Below are 20,892 nucleotides of genomic sequence, written 5' to 3'. Positions count from 1 at the left end.
GTGACGGGAGCAGTGATCGAGTTCATCGTCGTCTTGACCAAAGGTTTGTGTAATTTTTTATTAAATATTGAATCTGTTGAGATTTAACAAACAGCCAGACAGGCCCCGTCTGTTTGTTCTCTTTAGCCCAACGTCTCCTAACACACTGAATAAACCAGTGACGCAGGGAAATGTGTAGGAGCTCCTCGGGTCAAGTCTCTGTTTGTTCTGTGGGTCCAGTTCACATCAGTTGAGTTGAGACATGGGAGTTTAATGACTAGTGTTAGTGATTCATACAGTCGTCTAACGTCCTTCATAGAAACAACGTCTAGTCCACATTTCTTAGCTTTAATGTTTCACACAGGAAATTCTGAATAAATGTTGAAACCAATTCATGCAGAAAACATCAGTTTTGACCAGGTCACATGCTCGTTGGGTAAAAGTTCAGCAGGTCAATCACAAGAAAATGGACCATTCTATAAAAACGGGTTTATTGATTTATTAACAACTGTACATTTCTCTACAGTGCTGACAGCATTTGCTACATACTTTGGTGTGATTCAGAGGGACAAACATTTCTCCTCTTGTTCTTGTGAGAAATGCTGACATGATCAGGGGCACAGTGCGTGAACCACATGTATTCATCGTCTTACACATCAGAACTGGAGACACTTAATGTACGGTTTACATTTTTGTGCCAATTTTACAGGCACAGAAGACTTTTTATCAACACAAACGGATGCTGTGCTGTCAATTGCGTCATGTCTCCTCCTCCCAAACGTTTTCCTGGAATATGGATAAGAGACAAAGGGCAGAAAGATTCCAGTGGAGCAGATCGGACTGTAGACTGCAATCAATGGAGCAACTCTACAGCCATATTACGTCAGATTAGCAGAAAGCACAGTCACTGCTGCAACGTGTCTGCTGCCAAGTGAGGTCCAAGGGTTAAGGGTCATCAAACGAGGGAAACGCTAGCACATTCACACATTTTAAAAACACTTTTATATTTATATGAAGCAAATTTACATCCATCTCTGTTCCTGAATCATAGGTTCTGCTCAGTCCCACAGTGGTCCAAACCAGCTGAGGCCCTGCCTGAGATCAGACCACGCAGTAATTGTCCGGTAAGAGCACTGTGACAAAAGGCCATTTGAAATGTCCACAAAATGTTAAAGTTTGCAGGTTTCCTTCTCCTGTATTTGATTTGTGAAAAGGTCAGCGCAGAGACTGCGCTGTAAGAAAATCAAAGTAGGATCCTTCAAAAGTTTTAACCTGTTTTGTTCTTCCACTCGAATGTCATAGTGTAAGACAGTGGCCCAAAGAAACGTCCCAAGTACACCCAGGGCAAGAAAATATATATTTATCATATGTATAAAATGTCTGATTTAATCCAGTATTTACATTTTCCACAGGACGTCTAGGGAAGGTTCTGAGTTAAAGCACTGCTTCACTGCGTTACACTCACATTTTCTGAAAAAGGAAAATGTTGAAAAAGTGCAGCCCACACCCTCAGAGACGGACAGGACTCGATCTGTCCAGGCTTCCAACACATTCCACTGTGGGGCTCAGACGGAGGTCGAGGGCAGCGCTACGGCAGCAAAGCCACTTCAGTAGATGACCTCGTAGACAGTGGCCTTCTTGTCTCCGGATCCTGTCACGATGTACTTGTCATCTGCTGAGATGTCGCAGCTCAGGACAGACGACGACTCCTTTGACTGTGGAAAGTTCACACACCATTAAATGCGAGCTACGCTTTCAGTTACCTAGCGCATGGATGTTGTTCATGGTTAACTGGTAGGAACTGTCTCCAACCTGGAATATGCTGGCACCATAGGGAGTCCTCCACGCGTTCAGCAGATTATCCTTCCCTGTGCTCACAAACCATTTACCTGCAAATGCAGAACAGACCGTCAGCTGCAGGTACGTTTGACACTCAGGAATAAGATCTGCTGCTCGATCTAACGGGGGAAATGTCATTACCTAAACAATCATAAAATGCTCCTAATGAAGGAGACTCTCACCATTTCCTCTCAATTATTCAAATCACCCTCCGATTAATTACTACACTGACTAGCCGGCTAATGATTTAATTAGTGACAGAAAGAGCTCTGAAGCAGCAGCAGCAGCAGCGTCTCTTGATATAACCAGCTCTGTAGTTCAGAGATATGCGCTGGTGCTGTGGCGGCTCTGCTGGGGGCTTTTCTGGGGCATAGGATACACACATGGCTGGTTCCTTACCACAGTAGGCAAACTTGAGTGAGAGGACGCAGCTTTCATGCAGGTGCAGCTGGTACTTGTCAGGCTTGGTGTGGTGAAGAACCTCCACGTTGCTGCTCTCCATGCCCACAGCCAGCCATTCACCAGTGGGACAGTAGCCCAGAGAGAAGATCTGCAACAAGGACAAGCCGGCATTGGATCGTGTGTGCAGACGTAGTGGCCTCATTGTGTAAAGTGGATTCTTCCTACCTGCGAGGTGAAGTCGTGCTGCTGGAGCTGACGTCCCTCCCTCAGGTCCCAGGAACGGACCGTGTTGTCGAGACCTCCAGTCCACAGTTTTGTGCCGTCGTGGGAAATGTCAATGCAGCTGGCTCCATCTGTGTGGCCCTGGAACTGCCTGGACGTCACGGAGACAAAGGGAAGTGTTCACATCCCTCTAGCAATGAGGGCGTTACGCCGGTGGCCAAACATGCCAAACAACGGTCCTGGAGTACATTATGGAATAACGCTGGCAGCAAAATAGTCCAATAGGTCTGAGGACGTGATGCCTGTGAGGTACTGACCTAACCAGGGTCTGGTTGTGGAGGTCCCACACGGCGATGTTTCCGTCTGAGCAGCAGGAGAAGCAGACCTTGGCGTCGGGGCTGATGGCCAGCGCGTAGCAGGCCGGCGCGGAGGACGTGAGTTCAGCCTTTATGCGAGGTGTCTGTGAAGCCAGGTCCCAGATGGTCAGTGTACTGGCCTCGCCACCGACGATCAGGGTTCGGCCGTCAGGCAGCAACTTGCAGGAGCGAATGTAATTGTCTCTGTTCTGGAGAAGTTTAAAGGAACAAAATCAGATTTTGATGACTGAGTGTAAATTACTGTATCTGTAACGTGTCTCATTTGTGGTTAATAATAAACATCAACACTTCCTAGATCCTTTGATACTGCTCCAGACTCTCCTTCATCTTATAGTTTCGATGTGGATGTCAGCTTAAACAAGATACGCAGGGGCTGCAGCTGTTGGCCAGGCTCCAATAGAGCAGGAAGACAGATCAATAAGACTGTGGAAGCTCATGGCTGAATTAGAAAAGCGCCCTGATGGCTTTATAAGACTCTGGACACACCTTAAGGCTGCTGGAGGCCATGAGTTAAACAGTATCAGAATGAGAAATGGGAGGTAGATGGAGGGACTTAATGAGCTGGGTAATAGCAGACATGGATGGCCAATCAGAACATCATTACTCAGCAAGTCCCCCCCCCACACTACGGATTATATCAGCACAGCAGAGAGTCACTTTACTAAATAATTCAAATCTCTGTCTGCTGGGATCTGGTGGAAACTATGGTAAGATGAGGACTGAGGCTCCATTTGATGCTCTTAATGAAGGAGACTGTTCAGAGACCTCATGTTTGTCTCTGGCCTGATGGAAGCTGCGTTAGTGATAACGTACCAGGCAGTCCAGCTGGGACACCGGGCTCTTGCTTCCGGGCTGACTGATGTCCCAGATCTTGACACAGCCCTTGCCGCCGGTGTAGACGTGGCGTGTAGGGTTGCTGATTGTGACAGCACACACCACCTCCCCGTGGCTCAGTGTGTTGATCTGACGCGCGTGGCGTGGGATGCCCGGCCCGATCAGTGCATCTGGAGGGAAGGGCACGGGCTGCATCTGACCATCTGCACTCACGTGAAAAGAGTAAGCTCTGTGGAGGACAGAAGGCAGTGATGTCGTCTGTTAGGACAAACTGTTCCCACATGAAACGCTCCTCTACGCAGAGACTTACGGTTTTCCTCCAGAAATGGATGTGAGGCCGGCAGGCAGACCTGGAGCTCTCATGTGGGGATGAGGGTCAAATCCTGCCTGTAGGAGTGAAAAGGTTAAAAAGATAAGCTGCAAAGATACATAGGACTAAGCCAATATTCCAATGAAAAACTATGCCTCACTTAAGCCATTAACACCCTGAGGAACTGTTGTACTATGATTTCCAGGCAAATTCCTTGAAAGGTGCAGATTCAGCTCATTTCCATATAGACAAGCTTTACACAAGGCTACACCCTCCCAACTGCTAATGCTAATGAAAGCCTGGGAGATGTTCAAACATGCAGATACAATTTGGGGGCAAGCGGGGGCCTTTAGAATGCTAACTAACCAACATCAAAGTAAAGGAGCATGGCTGCCTTTGTGGTTTCCCGTTATGTAAACACAACAAGCTGCAGCCAGCCAAGCAGAATTATTTCAAATGACTTATGGAAATCTAGGATGACAATCTGAGTTTCCCCAAAGTCATTCTGCTAAGACTTCTCAACCTGCAGCGTGCTGCTAGCATGTGATGACAAAGTGTCATAGTAAAAGATGAAGTACTTTTGACATGTTAAAAAAAGTGATGATAAAATTATAGTATCTATGATAGTACAGTAATAATAGAAGAGGTGGAATACTTACAATTGGTGAGCGTCCATAGGCGGCAGCTGCAGCAGCACTCATCTGTGGTGAAATGAGACCTGGATAGACGCCTGGACTGGTCAGGGATCCGTTCATCTCGTGATGCCCCATCATAGCGAACGGGGTCGCGTAGGGACTCGGGATGGACAGAGGCGTTCTCAGGGCAGGGGCAGCTACACAACACAAGCTACGTTTAGAGTGGAACCGTGGGGCAGCATTTCATTTCATCCGTCACATAACTGCTTTTAACGATTCTCCAAAACCTAAAAGCTTTTCGTTTATCACAAATTTAAAATTCACAAAAAAGTTGGAATTGACTAGCAGCTAATCAAAGTATTTAGTGTTTATCCTTTGAAGCCGTGAACGTGTGCTCACGTACCCAGCGCCTCCATGCCCTGGGATTTGCCCATCGTTAGAGGCCTTAGTCCTGGAGTGGTGCTGGTCCCTGGTGTCGGAGCCTCGTTCCTTGGTGTAGGTGTGTTGGACTTTAGGCTCGGTGTCGATGACTTGTCATTCTGAAATGGTGACGCACTTAAAACTGTGGTGCAACATTGTTTCCTCTCACATTCAGCTTCACACAAAAACAAACCCAGTTATTGAAAGACACCTCCACAGGCAGAGAGTGACGATCTGACTGGACAGCTCAGCGTAATCCTGTCCATTATAGTGTGTGGGGAGGCTGAAGTCACGCTGGGTGAGAGACACCAAGATGGCTTTTTATAATTAATCCATCGCTTTCTTCCTAGTTAGAGGAGAGGTTTAGCTCACACTAAGAAGTGAAGGAGAGAAGCTTGGTGCAATAACAGGCGGAGGGCAGTGACAAATCTGAGAGAGTAAATCTGCCTTAATCCCCAGTGAAATGTTTTAAAGGTGACGTACGGGTGTTTAGCGTCCGTGTTAGAGAACGGGTGCTGAGGATGAGACGAATCAGGAAAATAGGGAGACAGCAGTTCCCTCACTGCTGCCTCTCTGGGTTATTTACAGCCTCAGACCAGGCAGAAATGACCATTTATTGGTTAAGCCATAAAGGAGATTGAGAGGACTGAGGGTTTGATTTCCTGAGAGTGCATCCACCTTCTGCCCCTTGGAGCCCCTCAGCAGCCAACTGCTAAGCCCCAGCGTATTAATCCCTCACAGACACCCACTTCACTTGACAAATGCCCTTTAGTCTGTCAGTTCACCCCTCACCCTCCCCATTTCCCCTTTTCTCCAGCCTTTAGCATATGCCTCGCACTTACGTGGGCGTGGTCCTTGGCTTTGGAAGACGGCGTGCTCCCTGAGGAGGCGACGGAGGCGGGGCTGTTTGGGCCAGCATCCTTTTTCAGAACCCGTGATTTGTCCAGACCGTTTTCTGGAGGAGAGTGAGCGGGGCTGACTCGAGGTGTGGCTGGATCCTACAGAGTTAGACCACAGACAGAGCGAGACTGAGCAAACAGACCAAAGGAAAACCACTGGCATGTATGAAGGTCAAACAAACTGGGGCCTCATGTGCAAACACAGATAACTATACTTTACACATACACTTCTCATTCACCTGTCACTCCCTTTTCCCTTTGTCTTACTTTCTGCATGAATGGTTAAAGAAATGCAGCCAATAACCACACAACCGGTATTATGACAGACTTTTTGGCAACGCTGTCACAGGCTTAAACAGACAAGTGACAAAGAGAAGAGGTGTTTAGCTAGTGTGAATGTCCCCATTCACTCTGGGGAAAGTAGCCGAAACGCAGTCATACCTCGTTGGAAACGTCCACCACCAAGTCGTCACTTTTGTCTCCATCGCTGTCCTGAAAAGAAGAAGTGACAGGTTTAACGCACTGAGGCCCAACTCGTTCATAAACACCTCGGAGAAACACTTACATATCGACTCATGTTGTCTTTCTCATCCACTTTTCGCTTCTTGGAGTCGGGGCCGTAATCTGAGGAGCTGCGGTGTTTCTCACTTGACGCTCGCAGGCTGTCTGATGGCGACACGGAGTTGTTCTGCCGACAACAAGATGTAGACGAACAGATCAGTCTCCAGCTCCTGAGTCACGACGAGCATCCACAATCAACTGTCAATGTTACTGTGCTGCGCAATGCATGGAAACAGATAAACTTCACCTCGTGCCAGCCTTGACTCCATACAGAGAATTACTGTGTAAAGATTCCAACTAAACTCTCTCCTGCTCTTTGCTCAAATTGGGTTGAATTTAAAAATCCCTGAAATGCCCAAAACTACCAAATCTTTCTCTTTAGACCAGTAACAGCATTAAACAGGAACATATCGTTCCTGGACTGATTGATGACAGAAACTCAGTCCTCTGAGGCAGTAGAGGAAAGAGCTGAAGCATAGAAGCATATCTCGCGCACGCACGCACGCACGCACGCACAATGACTGACAGCGGACTTCATGAAAACCAAGCAGAATAAAAAAGGTGGAGGAAGGAAAGAAAAAGGCCATTGAAGGAATCTGGACAAGAGCAATGTGAAGACACAAAGGGTGTTGCCAGCAGAAAAAAGAGCCAAGAAAGAGTGAGGAAATCAGAAGACAGACAAGAGCAAAACAGGAAAGAAACTTGGCGAGCGCTGAGAGCAAAGCAGCGGCAGCGAGTTCCCCCACTAGTGGGAATGCCCAGGAGGCCGGCGCTGTCACAAGCTGCAGACTGGGCCTGTGTAGTCTGGGCCCTGGTAGGTGAGAGAGCGATGCCAAGCGGCCCGACGCACGGGAAGGAGGGAGGAACAAGGATGGGTTAAGGCGGCCCGGCCCGGCCCACACCGAGAACCACGGCAAAGAGGACGGCTGACATCTTGGCTGCAAATGACAGGAAGACAAAGCTGGCGGCCTGAGGAGTGAACAAAGGGGGTGACATGAAAGACCTGCAGAGCTGACCACCGTGGCCCAGCAGCTAATGCACATTCACAAGCACCTTTTCAGAAACTGCCCTTTTCTTTCCGCCGCTTAAAGACTCCAGCATTTCCTGCCTACATTCATCAACCCAGCAGCTTTCTGCCATTTCCACATCTCCTCTTCTCAGGTCAAAGTAGGAAAATGCGTTAAGCTGTTTGTGTAAACAAAAAAAAAACTGCAGCCTGGCTTTATGCGACAGCAGCTACAGCTTTGAAGCTCGTCTTGTGCATCTGAGCCTGTGACCTTTAAAGGGTTGCTAAGTCTCAGTAACAACGCTCATGCCTCCAACTCTGGTATCAGATGACCCCAGACAAGAGGACAGGAAGACGTGTGTGTGTGTGTGTGTGTGTGTGTGTGTGTGTGTGTGTGTGTGTGGAGGAGCAGAGAGTTCAGGTGAGGTAGAACTGGCAGCCGCTGCTCACCGTACAAGATGAGGCAGAGCTTGGGTTCCCTTCAGACATGAGTGGGCCCATTATGGATGACTAGTCAATGGAAACTCAATCTGACTGAGCAGACCCAGCTAACTGAGCTTTAAGCCAGTCCAATAAGGGAGAACAGAGACAAAGGTGAGAGAAGAATCAGAGATACAGAGCACAGCAGACCAAACAGTATATGCAAACCATAAAGGAGGAAGGTGGATGAAGAAAATGAAAAGGAGGTAATTGGCACGTGCACCAGTAAATTCCCTAAAATGGTGAAGGAAGAAGTGAAGGAGAGTCAAAGTCGCTTTTAATTGTGCTGAAACTAAAGGAGGTTGCTGACTGCTAATCCTCAGACCCAGTGATTGGAGTCATTCTCTACCTGGATTAGATGGTGCTGCCTTATTTACCCAGACTTCATTATTTGACTTCAGTCGGCTTATATCCGAGTACAAAAATGTGTGTGTTCTTACACACACAGCATGAATTTCTATTCAGGAGTGGACTTAGGTCTATGTAAAGGACACCTAATCAGCAGGCACACCGAGGTGGAGCCGAGGAGTCAACCTACCGTGCTGGACTCGCGTTCTTTCAGAGGGACGGCCAGAGGCGAGTGAAAGGATGAGGGGCCAGGAGAGAGAGAAGCAAACACAAATTAGTACGGGAGCCACCACTCATCTCAGTTAGTGTTCACTTAAAGACTAAAACAGCATCATTCATTTAGTTGGAACGGCTTGTTTCAGCAATTATTGAGACTGGATGTTGAGATTTATCCTCACCCAGCATATTAGCTCATTGGTTTGACCTTTGACCTCTTGGAATAGGAGGCATTGGAACATCCTTGTCATTAATGAATCTGAACTACAAGCTGATAAATAATTCAATCATGTTCTAACTGCTGCAAACAGAAGCAGACGTTGCATAATTTGAACTTTATTCTCATAACATAACGACTTGAGCCAAACTTGTAAATGCTTCCTTGACATGCATGCGTCTAGGCCTTCACCCTGAGCCCTCATGGTCTGTCTGGCAGCTGCATCCTCACCTCGGTGCTCCAGCTCATGGTGGTTCTTCTCGTCCTTTACAGGCAGGTGGGCCTGGCTGCCCAGAGCCCCCAGAGCCAGCAGGCCGGAGCCGGCAGCCGTCACCGGGGGGATGCCGGGCGGCTGCAGGCCTGAAGGGTGGGGGGGCAGCTGGACCGGGGGGCCATGGGCCGCGTGGGAGAGGTGCTGAGCCTGGAGCTGCTGCTAAAAACAAACGTGGAGAGACAGAGGACGAGTGGGTCGGCTGGGAAGCAAATTCATCAATGACCTCACTTTACTCTGCATTAGCGTTGGCTTTGACAACACTGAGTTCAAGGCCAAAGTATTTATGCATAATAGCTGATGGCGGCTGCCAACATGCTGATCCAGCTCATTCATTGTCTGTGGGAAAAAATCATTTTATTCATTGCTGCAGATGTGCAGTGTGGTTATCATCTGGTGCCAAGCGCTGGAAAACTGAAACACTAGAATAAACAGTGGAACACGCTGATTGGAAAAACATTTGTTATTACTTTGCCTCCGAGCCTCAAGGTCTTTAGCATTTGGCCTCAGAGTAACTCAAACCCAAACACATGAAACATTCTAAACACTAATAGTATAAGATAGTGAAATCACTACACCTCCATTATGGGCTCCATTCAGAAAAGCAGCAAATGTTTTTACAGACAGAACCAGAATGTTTGACGCCAATAACTAAACAATTAATCACCAGTGATCTCATGGGGTGCATGGACGAAGCCCAACGTTCTTGGAGCTATTAGAACCTTTCTACACACAGACATCACAGCTCGGATACGACGTCCTACTGCTCCAGGTGGACATTTAAGCTCTGGAGGGTTTTTACCTGCTGCCAAACAAATGCACTTCATGGTGGGACAGTCGAAAATCAATCAGTAAGGTTTTCCTGAACAACTGAGAGCCCTTTAGCACTCCAACACAAAAAACAGGAAACAGCCTCTGAGAGCGCACACACACGAGTAGCTAGACAGGAGTTAAATAGCCTCTCAGGCAAGAGGGAAGCAAGTGCTTTAAAACAAGGTTAAATAACACTTAGCACATCCATCAACCGCCTCTCCACCAAAGGAAAAAAACATGATTGCTAGTCTGCTCGCTAGACAGAGCTTCAGTACCCTCATCCATACATTCATTACATAAAATGGAGAAAATAGACCACGTCTAAAGGTTGTTTTAGCAGCTGGCCATTACTCAGTGGGCTCATTATGTCGGCCTGGACCTGATATCGCACAATGGATATAAGCAAGTGAGGGGGCATCGGTAATCGATACTGCTCTGGTGTCGGGCAGCCGAGTTGTTGTTGAAATGCAAAAGCAAGCAAAAAGAAAGAAAAGGGGGACAAAGAGAAGGAGGAAGAGCCAGAATCAGAAAATAACAAGAAGAAAAGGAGCGTGAGCGAAGGATGGAGGCAGCGACGTCCCTATTGAGTGTGCCTAATGAGGAAAAGCATGGAGGGATCATTATCAAGAAGCCTCATTAGCGAGCTATGGCTGAGGAGAGCAGCGAGGAAAACGGGGGAAATTCACAAAATAAATTGCTTCCAATTCAATATTCATGGATAAAAAGCTGGCTTCCTTTCACACTTATCTTTTTTCATTATGTGTAAATGCCGCTGCAGCTCAGGCAACTTCCACAGGAAACAGGCAATTAAAGTTAACTAGGCGAAGCTGCATCCCTGCAGAACAGTACCGTCAGGTGGAACAGGGACAAAGCAGCTGGCAGCCGTCACCAATGGGCCGAGCTGCACAACCTACACTGACTGACTTCCACACTGGTGGCAAATCAAAAGATTTGAGGCTACTTGTCAGATCAGACAAGAGAATGGGACACACAAGTAAAGCAAACAAAGTCAGTAATGTCAAGCACACCCAGGTCATGCGTCGTCTCCTCACAGAGTCATGTTAAAACTCCAGCAAACTGTTTCAAACAGACGTCCTGAACACTGACCATGAAGGACGGGTAGACACTATGAGGCGGCTGCTGCTGCTGGATCAGAGGAGAAGAGAAGAGATTCAGCCCAGAGTCACATGGAACAACAACACAACTGATCAACCACTGTTCACATGCACTGAAAGAAGCAGGTTACACTCAGTTTCTGCAGGACAACAATAAAAGCATCATGAGCGTAATCAGGCAGGTGGTTAGGAAACGCATGTAAACACGCTGTGAAAGTCCACGAATGAGCCGAAATATGACCTTCTGTCCCACAGTAAATATGCACACCCACAGAAAATATGCAATGCTTTTACAGCTGCGATGAAACAAACAAAGAAGGCAGCGTGAACCCACGTCATGCTCTCAGATCAGCGATGAGCTCCGACTTATAAACCATTATCCAAGTTCTGCAAGTGAGGGACGAACAGACACTTGTCCAACTCACATCAGCTGTGAACCAGACGGAGGCGACACCTTAAGCCTGCGAGGTGACAGGACCTGTGTCTCAGGTGATGTGTTCCGATCTGATGCATCATCAGACGCACAGTGAGTCTGTCACATTCACCCCAATGATTAGTCACATCTGTGTATTTTGCATGTTCCCCATGTAACAGAACCAGACTCAACATGTGGATCATCTCACTGCACCACCTAAAAAAACCTAAACATGAGGAAATAGGAAAAAATTACCTTAAAAACTTGCTCCAGGCTCATTTGCCCTAATTGAATTTTGATATGTGCCTCTCATTTGCCTTGACCCACTACTGGGACGAGTTAGCCGCTGACTAACCTCTGCTGCACAGGACTAATCAAAAGGGTCGGTTACCCATCTGGGTCCAAGCTGGCTATTAAAAAGCCTTCTACTTTTAAATAAGAACAGATGGACGACCACTTCGCTCCAGGTCTCAGACCAGAGTCGATTCTGGATGTTTTCAGGGAAGTGGGTTCAATTAAGAGGCAAGGAACTGGTTTAAAGTGCTCTGCTTTCCCATCTTAAAGTTTGGTGAAACTCTCAAATCAAACGATACTTAAGACAAACCTTTTAGCCTTAAAAGACAAAGCTTTCAGCCAAATGCGGTCCCAGGTTGAGTAGAAAAGAATACTGGAGCTGACAGTTGAGTGAGAAGGAAATAATCCAGATGAATCACATCAGGAATTTCAGATGGATATTTTAGATGATGTTAGCTCCAATCTGCAGCACTGCCAAGATGGCTGCCAGTGACATCAGAGAACAAAACAAATACTGCTGTGATTCTACCCGTCGAGGATTTACGGACAGAAACAAAAGGCCAGTTACGTGTTATGTAAAGAGCCATTCTGATGACACTTTAATGTTGCAACTACAATCTCTGACCCAGGACGAATCCTTGCATCCAGTCAGGACAGAGGTAGGTAAACGTTTATCTAATTAAAAAGTGCAGCCAAAAAGGTAAATCAGGGAAACCCAACGCTCAGATCTCAGGCTGAACGTTGTTCTTGTACAGCTTGGGTTCTTTATATCAGAGCAGGCTGCTGTCTGGAGCATGCTGAGCACCGACAATCACAGAATCCACAGCACAAATCAGATATTAAATAAAAGCACATTAAACCACTGGAACAGAGGCAGGTCTGCACAGGTCAAGGGGACATAGCCTTTAATCTGCAAAGGGGTTCATCCTGTTAATTTAATGTATGAAGCTGGGCTTGCTCCCTTTGGTCCCCGATTACTGTGAATCAAGTTGACTCGTCTGGAGGTGAACTAAGGCAGCTCTGTGCTCGTCCCATCTTCACATGCAGCTCTGCCTCTGGCCTCGGAACGAATGAAGGTAGTAAAGGGGGTATACACACAGTCAGAGGCAGATTGGGAAGTCCACGTACCCCGATGATCGCATTCAGCTCAGTCATTGTCACCTGCTTGGCCCGTTCAACAGCCTGAGCCACCTGCTGCTGGTGCTGCAGGACACAAACACACATCAGGCTCCTGCTACCTGCTATTCCACAGCGCATCACTTTCAGCTGCTACTAAATTGTTTTTATTCTCAAATGTTTGATTTCATGCATTGGTTCAAAAAACAAGCACAACCATGATTTGTAATTTGTGAAATAAAACCAGCTGATGGAAATCAGTTTAGGTGTTCTTTTACTTCTGCTTCAAATGAAACAAAGATAAAAGTGATCCTCACTGTTTCCTGCATTGTTACCCTTGTTAAAGCTGCTGACTCAATAAAAACTTACCTCTTGTGACAAGAATGGCATGATCTGAGCCAGAATTGCATTGAGACGTTTGGCGATCTCTGTCTGCAGAAGAGGAAAGATGAAAAAGCAATTAACAGGTCAACTCCCTCTAAAAGCAAAGGTCTGCACCAAGGCTCCATCTGGGCAAATGCTGCATATTTAACTGGTTCAGTTCCGCCTAAGGACAAACGCCCCCCCTCCCTCCATTAGACCCAGGCCTTATTTCATTAGGAGGCTGAAATATGCTAATACCATCTGGCTGCAGGGACCTAATGAGCTCCATACTTCATAATTACGGCCCATTGAGATGGGGGTGGGCTCGGTTAAGCAGACAGGTTAACATTCTGGCCCCATCTATCAGAGGAATCTTTGCTATCGACCACATAATATAAACTGGGAGAGTAGGATGATATCGTAGGGCACCGAGAACACAGAGCACTTTACAGCTCTGCATTTGGACAAATGGATGAGCTGAGCTGCACATGAATGTCCCAAGACATTGCTTCAACCCATTTCCTTCTTTCTAACTGTACCCTCCCAGACCGGGGGGACGGAGTGTGTGGTGAAGTGAAACCCCTGATTTGACACTAAGGTAATGTGGTCTGACTGAACCTGCGAGGTGAACTAATTGATTGTGAGAGATTATGGGTGGGGGCCCAGCAGGTGTGTGGGGGGTGAGGAGGTCTTTCCCGCCGTTTTATACGCTGCTGCATTCCACTCATTTTCTCCCTTAACCCTGTTTGACTGTGAAAGAGGGAGGAGGAGAAAGCGGCTGGAAAAGGGGGACGGGAGGTGCTAGTAGCCTTTTGCACAGGCCTCTGTGTGACTCTTTTCATTGTGAAGAGGGGGAGACAGACCCAGAGGAGGGGGCCCGGCCTTTGCTGGCCTGTCAGGAATTATCTCACAACCCCCATCTGACCTCAGCGTCGCTGCTCTTTCTCTCCATCCAACCAGCCCCTCCCACCTTCTCCCAATGCTTCTTCACACCCTCCATGCTAATCTCCTCTACTCTCTCTCCTGCCCTCCCTCCCTCCCTCCCTCCTCTCATCACCCCGCGTTGCTGGGGCAACGCTATCTGGCAGGGCTGATCGTTATGTAAATTGGGCAGGGTCCCTGACCAGAACAGCCTGTAAAATCATATTAGGCGCAGCACAGAGACAGGTCATTAAATTGAATTTTCAGCCTGTCGATCTGATCGGCACGGGAAATTAATGAGGGATAACTGGAGGTGGGGAGGGGGCGGCCAGAGCAGGAGAGAAAGAGGAGGGAGCTCTGTGGAGACTCATAAAGCATCATCATTAGTGGAGGCTGGATACAATGACACACAGTAGGATTAGAGTGCTCCGGTATCACACCACTTCTCTGGAAATGGCTGCAATGGGAGCAACATGGGGCTTGTAGGAAGCAGCAGCGCTGTCTGCTATTAGAGCCACATTACCAACCCTCACCACAAGCCAACGCTTCCATTTCTCATAACAAATCATCACCAGCGCTGCCATTTGACAACAACAATCGTGGAATGCAGCTCCACTCTGGCTTTCTAACCGCTCTAAAGGTTCAATGTCCCTGAACCACTGCCTTACCCAACGTGACAGCGTTGTTCCATGCATGTGTGTGTGTGTGTGTGTGTGTCCTTCCTTCTGTCGCTCTTTTCGTGTTTGACCACCTGATCAAGAGGCAGATGTGACTCACCAACCTGAGCACCACAGTAACCGGCGTCGTCCTCTTTCAGAGTGCAGCCACCGTGCTCAGAGCCGACACATCGGGCCGATCTCCCGCTTATGTGCGACGCTTTCACAAGCGTGTGAAGGAGAAAAACACTTGTGACTCGCTGGACTCTGAAATGACTCTTTGGAGTCATATTTTTCACAGTGCTTTTAGAGGCAGACAGGCCCTGGAAGAGAGTGTATTGTCACTTAAAGCCACTGAAAACAGAGGCCTTTGAGGCGGCAGAAGCTTTTCACTGCATCTGCACAATTACAGGTACTCAGGGTTGTCTAGTAGCACCAGAGCCTGGAGAGACGCGCTCTCCATTGCATCCCTCTGTCAATGGTGCGTTGAAAGCCATTTGGCTGTTTGTCGCTCCAGGCATTAGGCCCCAAGTGGAGCAGAGTCTGACGAGGATTCAATTGGAGGGAAAAACAAGTGGCATATGGGGGGGGCTGTTTGGGAATTATCTTCTCAGCCAGAGCAAAGGAAGAAAGAGGCACTTAGAGGTAACTTGCTCATTACAAATGCATGAGGAATATTTTGCATGTCGTTCTATTTTGAGCTCGTACAGAAATTGAATGACGTGGTTGTTCCTGCAACCGGTGGAGCTCACGTGTGATGGTCAGCGTTCAAACCACCACAGGGATGAGGCTGTGCCGTTGTGTTCTAGTCGAGTGCAGGTGCACAGACAGCAGACACCTACTGTGTAACGCCGCTCTACCAGCTCTTCTGGCCTGGCTATCAAAACACAGCATGTCTCAGCCTCCACTAACCCCGAGAGGCTGCGTGTGTGTTCTTGTAGTCAGTTTGTTTTGGCTTAGAGACAGGTCGGCCATCATCACCTTGGCAAACAATTCCAGGAATCCTGCATAAATTATTCATTGGCACCAGCTTTCCTTCTCCCTCCCTCTATTCCCCCATCCAGGAAACAGTCATGACTTTTTACATTTCCTTCATCCACTTGAAAAGTGAGGAAATGGATCCATCATGTCCACAAAATGGCCACAGAGCAAGCAGCCAAATACAACAGAATGAAAATCAGAATGTAAGGAAGCGCATAAAAAAGATAAAGCGGGACACGGTAGTGAAAAACAAAGCTCCCACACCAGTCAGCAGGCGGCCTAATGAGCTGCACTAATTAAAACCGCTTATTGACAGCAAGCGAGGGTGATTACCTCCACCCTGCACTCTGCCATCATAAGAGACGCTGTCAAAACAAATTAGCCCAGCAGCCACGGCAGCAGAGGCAGAACCTGGCCCACGTGATCACGCATGCACATCCCTGCTCTTCAGCCATAAACAGTCAGTTCATCACATACAATACATCTGCAACATGCGTCCAATGACGCGGCCTCCTCGTCCAAGCCACAGCAGGCAGCGCTGAGAGCTGTCTGTGCTGATGTCATCACAAATACGCGTCTGCAGCGATGGCAGAAGGGAAACGGAGAGAGGGAGGCGACAGGAACCATGCATTATTCAGAGCGCTCCGTCAACTCCACCGGGCTTATTGATAAAACAAAGGAGATGCTCAGGAGAGGAGCAGTCGATTAACCCATTTACCCTGAAGCCTCTCACGCCCTTTCTGCTCGTTTTGTCCACTGCCACCAGCTCCACCCACAACAACCAGTGGCTGACATACAGCACTGGGCAGCAGCTAGTCAGTGCAGTGACGGAGCCCAGCCCTCCCACTGGTGCCATTAACCTTCTGGATGTGAGGACCATGAAGACTCCACCTCACGGCACAGCCTCATACATCACATCACATCACACAGCTATGACAGGCGTCACCTCATGAGGTGGTGAAAGGACATGGAGGACAGGACGACCACGGCACCAGCAGAGCGTATGTGCAACCCTTCCTCTTTAGGGGGACCGACTAAAAGGACCTGAGGCAGAGCCTGTTGTGGAGTCTCGACCTTTGGAGGTTATTCTCAGTAAATAATCAGATACAACGTAAGCAGCCACTTGCAGCCACCCAGATGCTATGAACTCCTTTAATCTGCAGACGGGCTTGAAGCCTCTGGACGTCTGGGCATCAAACAGTCGCTGCGTGTGCTATGTCCCGTGTTCTTTAAAGCGGATGCGCCATCAGTCTTTTCTCTATTTCAAATATCAGAAGGCGTAAAGCAGCAAGATGAAGCAAGTCATTTGTTTGCCTCCAGATCTAGAGAGGACGGCAACACTACGGGCAGCTACCAATGCTTGAGGGCACTGCAGCAGGAAGGTGAATTTACCTTTGTCTCCGACAGAACCTGGACAACAGACCAAAGACGAAGCAGAAGAGAGGCCTGCTGTGATGGGAGGCTTCATTCTAAGAGCACGCTCATATCTGCCTCCAGTTGCACTGAGACGGTTCTTTGGTTGTGGAAGAAATAGCTTTGCCCTATTCATCTGTAGACGTCTTTCCACTGCAGCATGAAGCCCAGTGCTGGGTGGCAGCTGAACTAATGAGCTTTTAGCTCAGCTGGCACTGGGGAGCCAGATAGAGAATGGAGCAGGCGTGTGTGTCCGCACGCACGCACGCACAAACACACACACACACACAGTCTGCCAAATACTTCACTTTAATCTTATCAAACCAGCCCCATCAGGCATCGTGCCCTTCGTGTTGTTTAGCCTGTCAGCATTTTCACTGCAGGAAGCCAGTATGTGTACGCTTCCTAAAGGCATTTAGGGATGAGGGCAGTAACTAAGGTCAGGTGTGTGTGTGTAGGTGTGTGTATACATCTCAATCACTGGGGAAACAAACAACGCTGTTTTGCCTGTAAACACACCATTACTGATATGGCTACATACCTGTTTGTGCATCTCAATGTTGAGCCCATAGGACATTTCGTAGTACTGTAAAATAAACACAACACATTAAAAACACTGACATTTCCATCATGGATTTTGTGCAGTGACTAACTATAATAATTAAGAGCATCCTTGATCTACTACAACAGGAATCTGAAGCCACTTCTAACCTACCCAACACATTTTTAGGGAATTTTTAGTACAGCAATGCTGTTAAAGACTGTGGTGAAGTGGTAGAAGGCTTTAAAGCATCCAAACAATAAAAAGAGAAGTTTAACACATGTTGCAGCAAATGGGTGAAGCATTAAAAACACGCCAACATTAACCAAAGACGCTGACAACTTCATGTTCTTCTTGCAGACATACTGGCTACTGCTCCAGTCCCTGAACACAACACAGCCTCCAAACCCCAAGAGAAAAGCCAACACAACTACTGAACAGCGATATGCGCTCACGACTGCAACCAACACATAAACTAAAGAGCACTAGCTCGTATGCTGCAATTATCAAACACACAGCAAATAGCTTCCACTTACTACAGCTACTCCCACCACCTTCTGGCTGCTTGTTGGCAAAATAATACATACTGATGTGTTTGGTTGAAGGTTGTTTTTTCATGCAAGCATTAATACAAACTACCAATGAGATGAGAACTTACATGTCAGGTGGACATGCAACAAAGCAGCTTATCCTGCATTAGCAGTTAAATTAAGTAATAGCTTTTGAATAATAATGGACCTACTCGTAGTCATGAGAAAAATCTTTACAATCTTTCCTGCCTAGCAACTACAGACGGTACAAATTCTGATCTCTTTATATTCTCTCGTTTTACATCGTGTAAATTGCAAATGAGGGGAATATAATTTAAAGTGATTAGTGATTGTACATTAGATCATGTCTCCCAGGCCAAGAAGCAAAAAATCAAGTCCCCCTGTGCTGTGTAGAAGCCCATGGTTTACCTGAGGTGAGCTAAAATCCAGGAAACAAAGTCAGCAGAGCAGTCATTGACCCTTAGTGGGTCACGTTGGGAGGAGTGAAGAGGCTAATAAACAGCCTCAGAGCCAAGAAGGGTGGTCGTCACAGCCCATAATTAATAGTTGGACATTGGAGTTTCAAGTGGCCCTAAGCACGCACACACCTACTGATCCAGTAAAACACAGGCCAGGTTCAACAATAGCAAGAACCCGTGACTATTCACCTGAGGCAAAAGGGAGGATACAGCATTAAATCAGCCTCAGCTCAGCTCTTACCATGACGTAGTGACGCTGCATCTCTGTCTTTTCATTGGCCAGTTTGTCGTACTCCACTTTAAGACTAAACAGAGAAAAGCAGAACGATCCAGTGGCTGATCAAAACACCGACGACAGTTTGGAGCATTGTGATGTGTAAAGCTGCAGCAAAAAGCAGCAGCTTCCTCTTCCTCCCGTGTTGTCGGCAGTGGGCTCCGTTACCTGTGGTACTGGGCCTGCAGGAACTGAAACTCGTCTTTGATCCTGTCGCAGGACTCGGCTACGGTGAACTTGAAGCCGGGCTGCCCAGGCTGGTGAGGCGCCTGAAAGGTGAAAACAAAGGCCTCACAGGGTGTGCTTTAATCAAGGATGGTGAATCTGCGTCCATCCCAAGGAGCACATGACCTGTAACCCATCAACGGAAACCTTTAGACAAAGGTGGTGATCATCTGTTCTGACTTCAACCAAGGGCTTCGCTCACCATCCCCCCGTTTCTCCGCTTCACAGTGAAGCAGCTCCGTGCGGGTCGAGCGACGGACGGTGCGCTCACAAACAAACAACGACGGGAGCGCCGCTTACCGGATGCCGGCCTTGTGGATACATGTCGAGTCCTTCACACAGGCGCCGCTCCGTGCGCAATCCCAGTGAAGGTGCGCCAAATCACCGCCACCCTCCGCCGCACGCGCAGCACGGCAGCGGACAAAGCCCCGTTCTCGGCTGCGGGCGCGCGCGCGGAGCCGTTGCGCCGCGTGTTATCGCCTCCACGACCTCCCCTTCGTACCTAAACAAGCAGAGAAGGAACGCATCGGACTGTTACCTAAACATGTCAATGGAATCCTTTTCCCTCGAGGCAGCGTGCTTTTAGTTTCGATGTGCTCTTGATTTGCATTACAGTGGAAAAACAAGTGTACGAGCGGTTTTTCACGTCAATCCCAAAGTTGATACTCTTCTTCGACCTGGATCTAACTACTTGTGCTGGCGGTGGAACTGCCGCTTTGCTGTTCGAGCGACGCCGAGCCGCGGCTCTCGGAGCCCAGCGCCGCCGCCGCCGCCGCGGCTCCCCGTGAAGCCCTTTTTACCTTTGTCTCGACCGTTTCCTCCTCTCGATTCCGCACAGGTAAAAAATAACCAGTATCCACACGCACAGCTTAGAATCCACCGACTTGTGCAGCCGAGCGATGGGGGCAGAAAATGTCCGTCGCACTTTCTATTTCCATCCACTTGTTCTTCTTCGGTGCCTCCGGTGAGTCTGGAACCGGGGATCCCGAGGCGGAGAGCGTCGCTCCGTCCGGTCGGGCGTCGGAAACCGCTCGACTGGAACGAGTTGTTGACGGCAGATAACTTCAAAGAAAGCCTTGATTAATTCCAGTAGCAGCACGTGAGTCCGCCAGTATCGCCAGATTATTTTTTGACTATTTAGCTAGAAAATGTGGGGCGTTGTGAAATGTGCCGCCAGCTTGTGTCGGGTTTACCCGGTTCCTCCGCCGCTCGCTGTACCACACACAGACTGTTCACTGACACGAGGGCCCAACTGCCGAGAGAAGGGCCGAACCAGCCAATCACATTCTCTGAAGCGGTTCATCAACGTTGACCAATCACAGCGCGGTAGACCCACGTGGGGCATTCTGCAAAGTATCGTTCGGATAGGGCGGCGATATGTGACCTCACATATTCGCCATTTTGAATTTGAAGTGACATTTAGTGCGTTCAACAACTTGTTCAAAACAAAGGAAATAATTTATATGTCCTTGCGTTACAGCTGGTGTTTTCGCGCTTATCGCAAGTATGTACCTGTAAATTCTATTATTGTGGGCAATGCCAATTCAAATGTTCTATAGGCTAATACATAATATAAACAGGAAATATACCCACGAGCCATGGATAAGCTTTATCGTTACAAAAACATTAGGCTGCAAAAGTGCCATGTGCTTCATAAGGATACAATTACAAGAGAAGGCGGTCCGACCTGAAGAGTGTAGTTTAAACCAGGAAGACTACACTTTCTGCTCTCAATTGAAG

At 48.0% G+C, this 20,892-nt stretch overlaps 1 protein-coding gene across 15 annotated transcripts; it reads right to left on the bottom strand.

The window, feature by feature from the left end:
- Positions 1-453: 453 nt before the first annotated feature.
- tle3b (TLE family member 3, transcriptional corepressor b) lies at positions 454-20,403 on the bottom strand. 15 transcript variants are annotated; one of them, XM_029143870.3, is made up of 22 exons: positions 19,953-20,403; positions 19,453-19,654; positions 19,096-19,196; positions 18,895-18,958; positions 17,645-17,689; positions 13,139-13,201; positions 12,752-12,856; positions 10,937-10,975; positions 8,977-9,178; positions 8,503-8,519; positions 6,483-6,605; positions 6,359-6,409; positions 5,861-6,016; positions 5,002-5,137; positions 4,623-4,795; positions 3,964-4,040; positions 3,633-3,882; positions 2,760-3,007; positions 2,446-2,593; positions 2,218-2,368; positions 1,792-1,868; positions 454-1,694 (listed from the first exon to the last, which is right to left on the bottom strand). In XM_029143870.3, the coding sequence occupies exons 2-22, from the start codon at positions 19,474-19,476 to the stop codon at positions 1,587-1,589; spliced, it is 2,358 nt and encodes a 785-aa protein (XP_028999703.1). In that variant the 5' UTR covers positions 19,477-19,654; positions 19,953-20,403; the 3' UTR covers positions 454-1,586. The 15 variants fall into 15 exon arrangements, with proteins under 15 accessions (XP_028999703.1, XP_055363309.1, XP_055363311.1 ...); XM_055507334.1 differs by having other exon boundaries at positions 8,503-8,562; positions 8,978-9,178; XM_055507336.1 differs by having other exon boundaries at positions 8,503-8,562; positions 8,978-9,175.
- Positions 20,404-20,892: the final 489 nt, after the last annotated feature.

This window comes from Betta splendens, chromosome 3, assembly GCF_900634795.4.
Source record: "Betta splendens chromosome 3, fBetSpl5.4, whole genome shotgun sequence".
Taxonomy (NCBI): Eukaryota; Metazoa; Chordata; class Actinopteri; order Anabantiformes; family Osphronemidae; genus Betta; species Betta splendens.
The sequence above is the reverse complement of the archived record's forward strand: the minus strand, read 5'-3'. Positions and strand labels throughout refer to the sequence as shown.

Bases quoted from the DNA above. Each gene is read 5' to 3' on its own strand.
- tle3b (XM_055507334.1), bottom strand. From the start codon at position 19,476: ATGTATCCACAAGGCCGGCATCCG. The intron at 3,008-3,632 runs GTACGTTATCAC...AAACTTCTCCAG, and splicing joins TGTCCCAGCTGGACTGCCTG to AACAGAGACAATTACATTCG. The intron at 1,695-1,791 runs GTTGGAGACAGT...AACTTTCCACAG, and splicing joins ATGGTGCCAGCATATTCCAG to TCAAAGGAGTCGTCGTCTGT.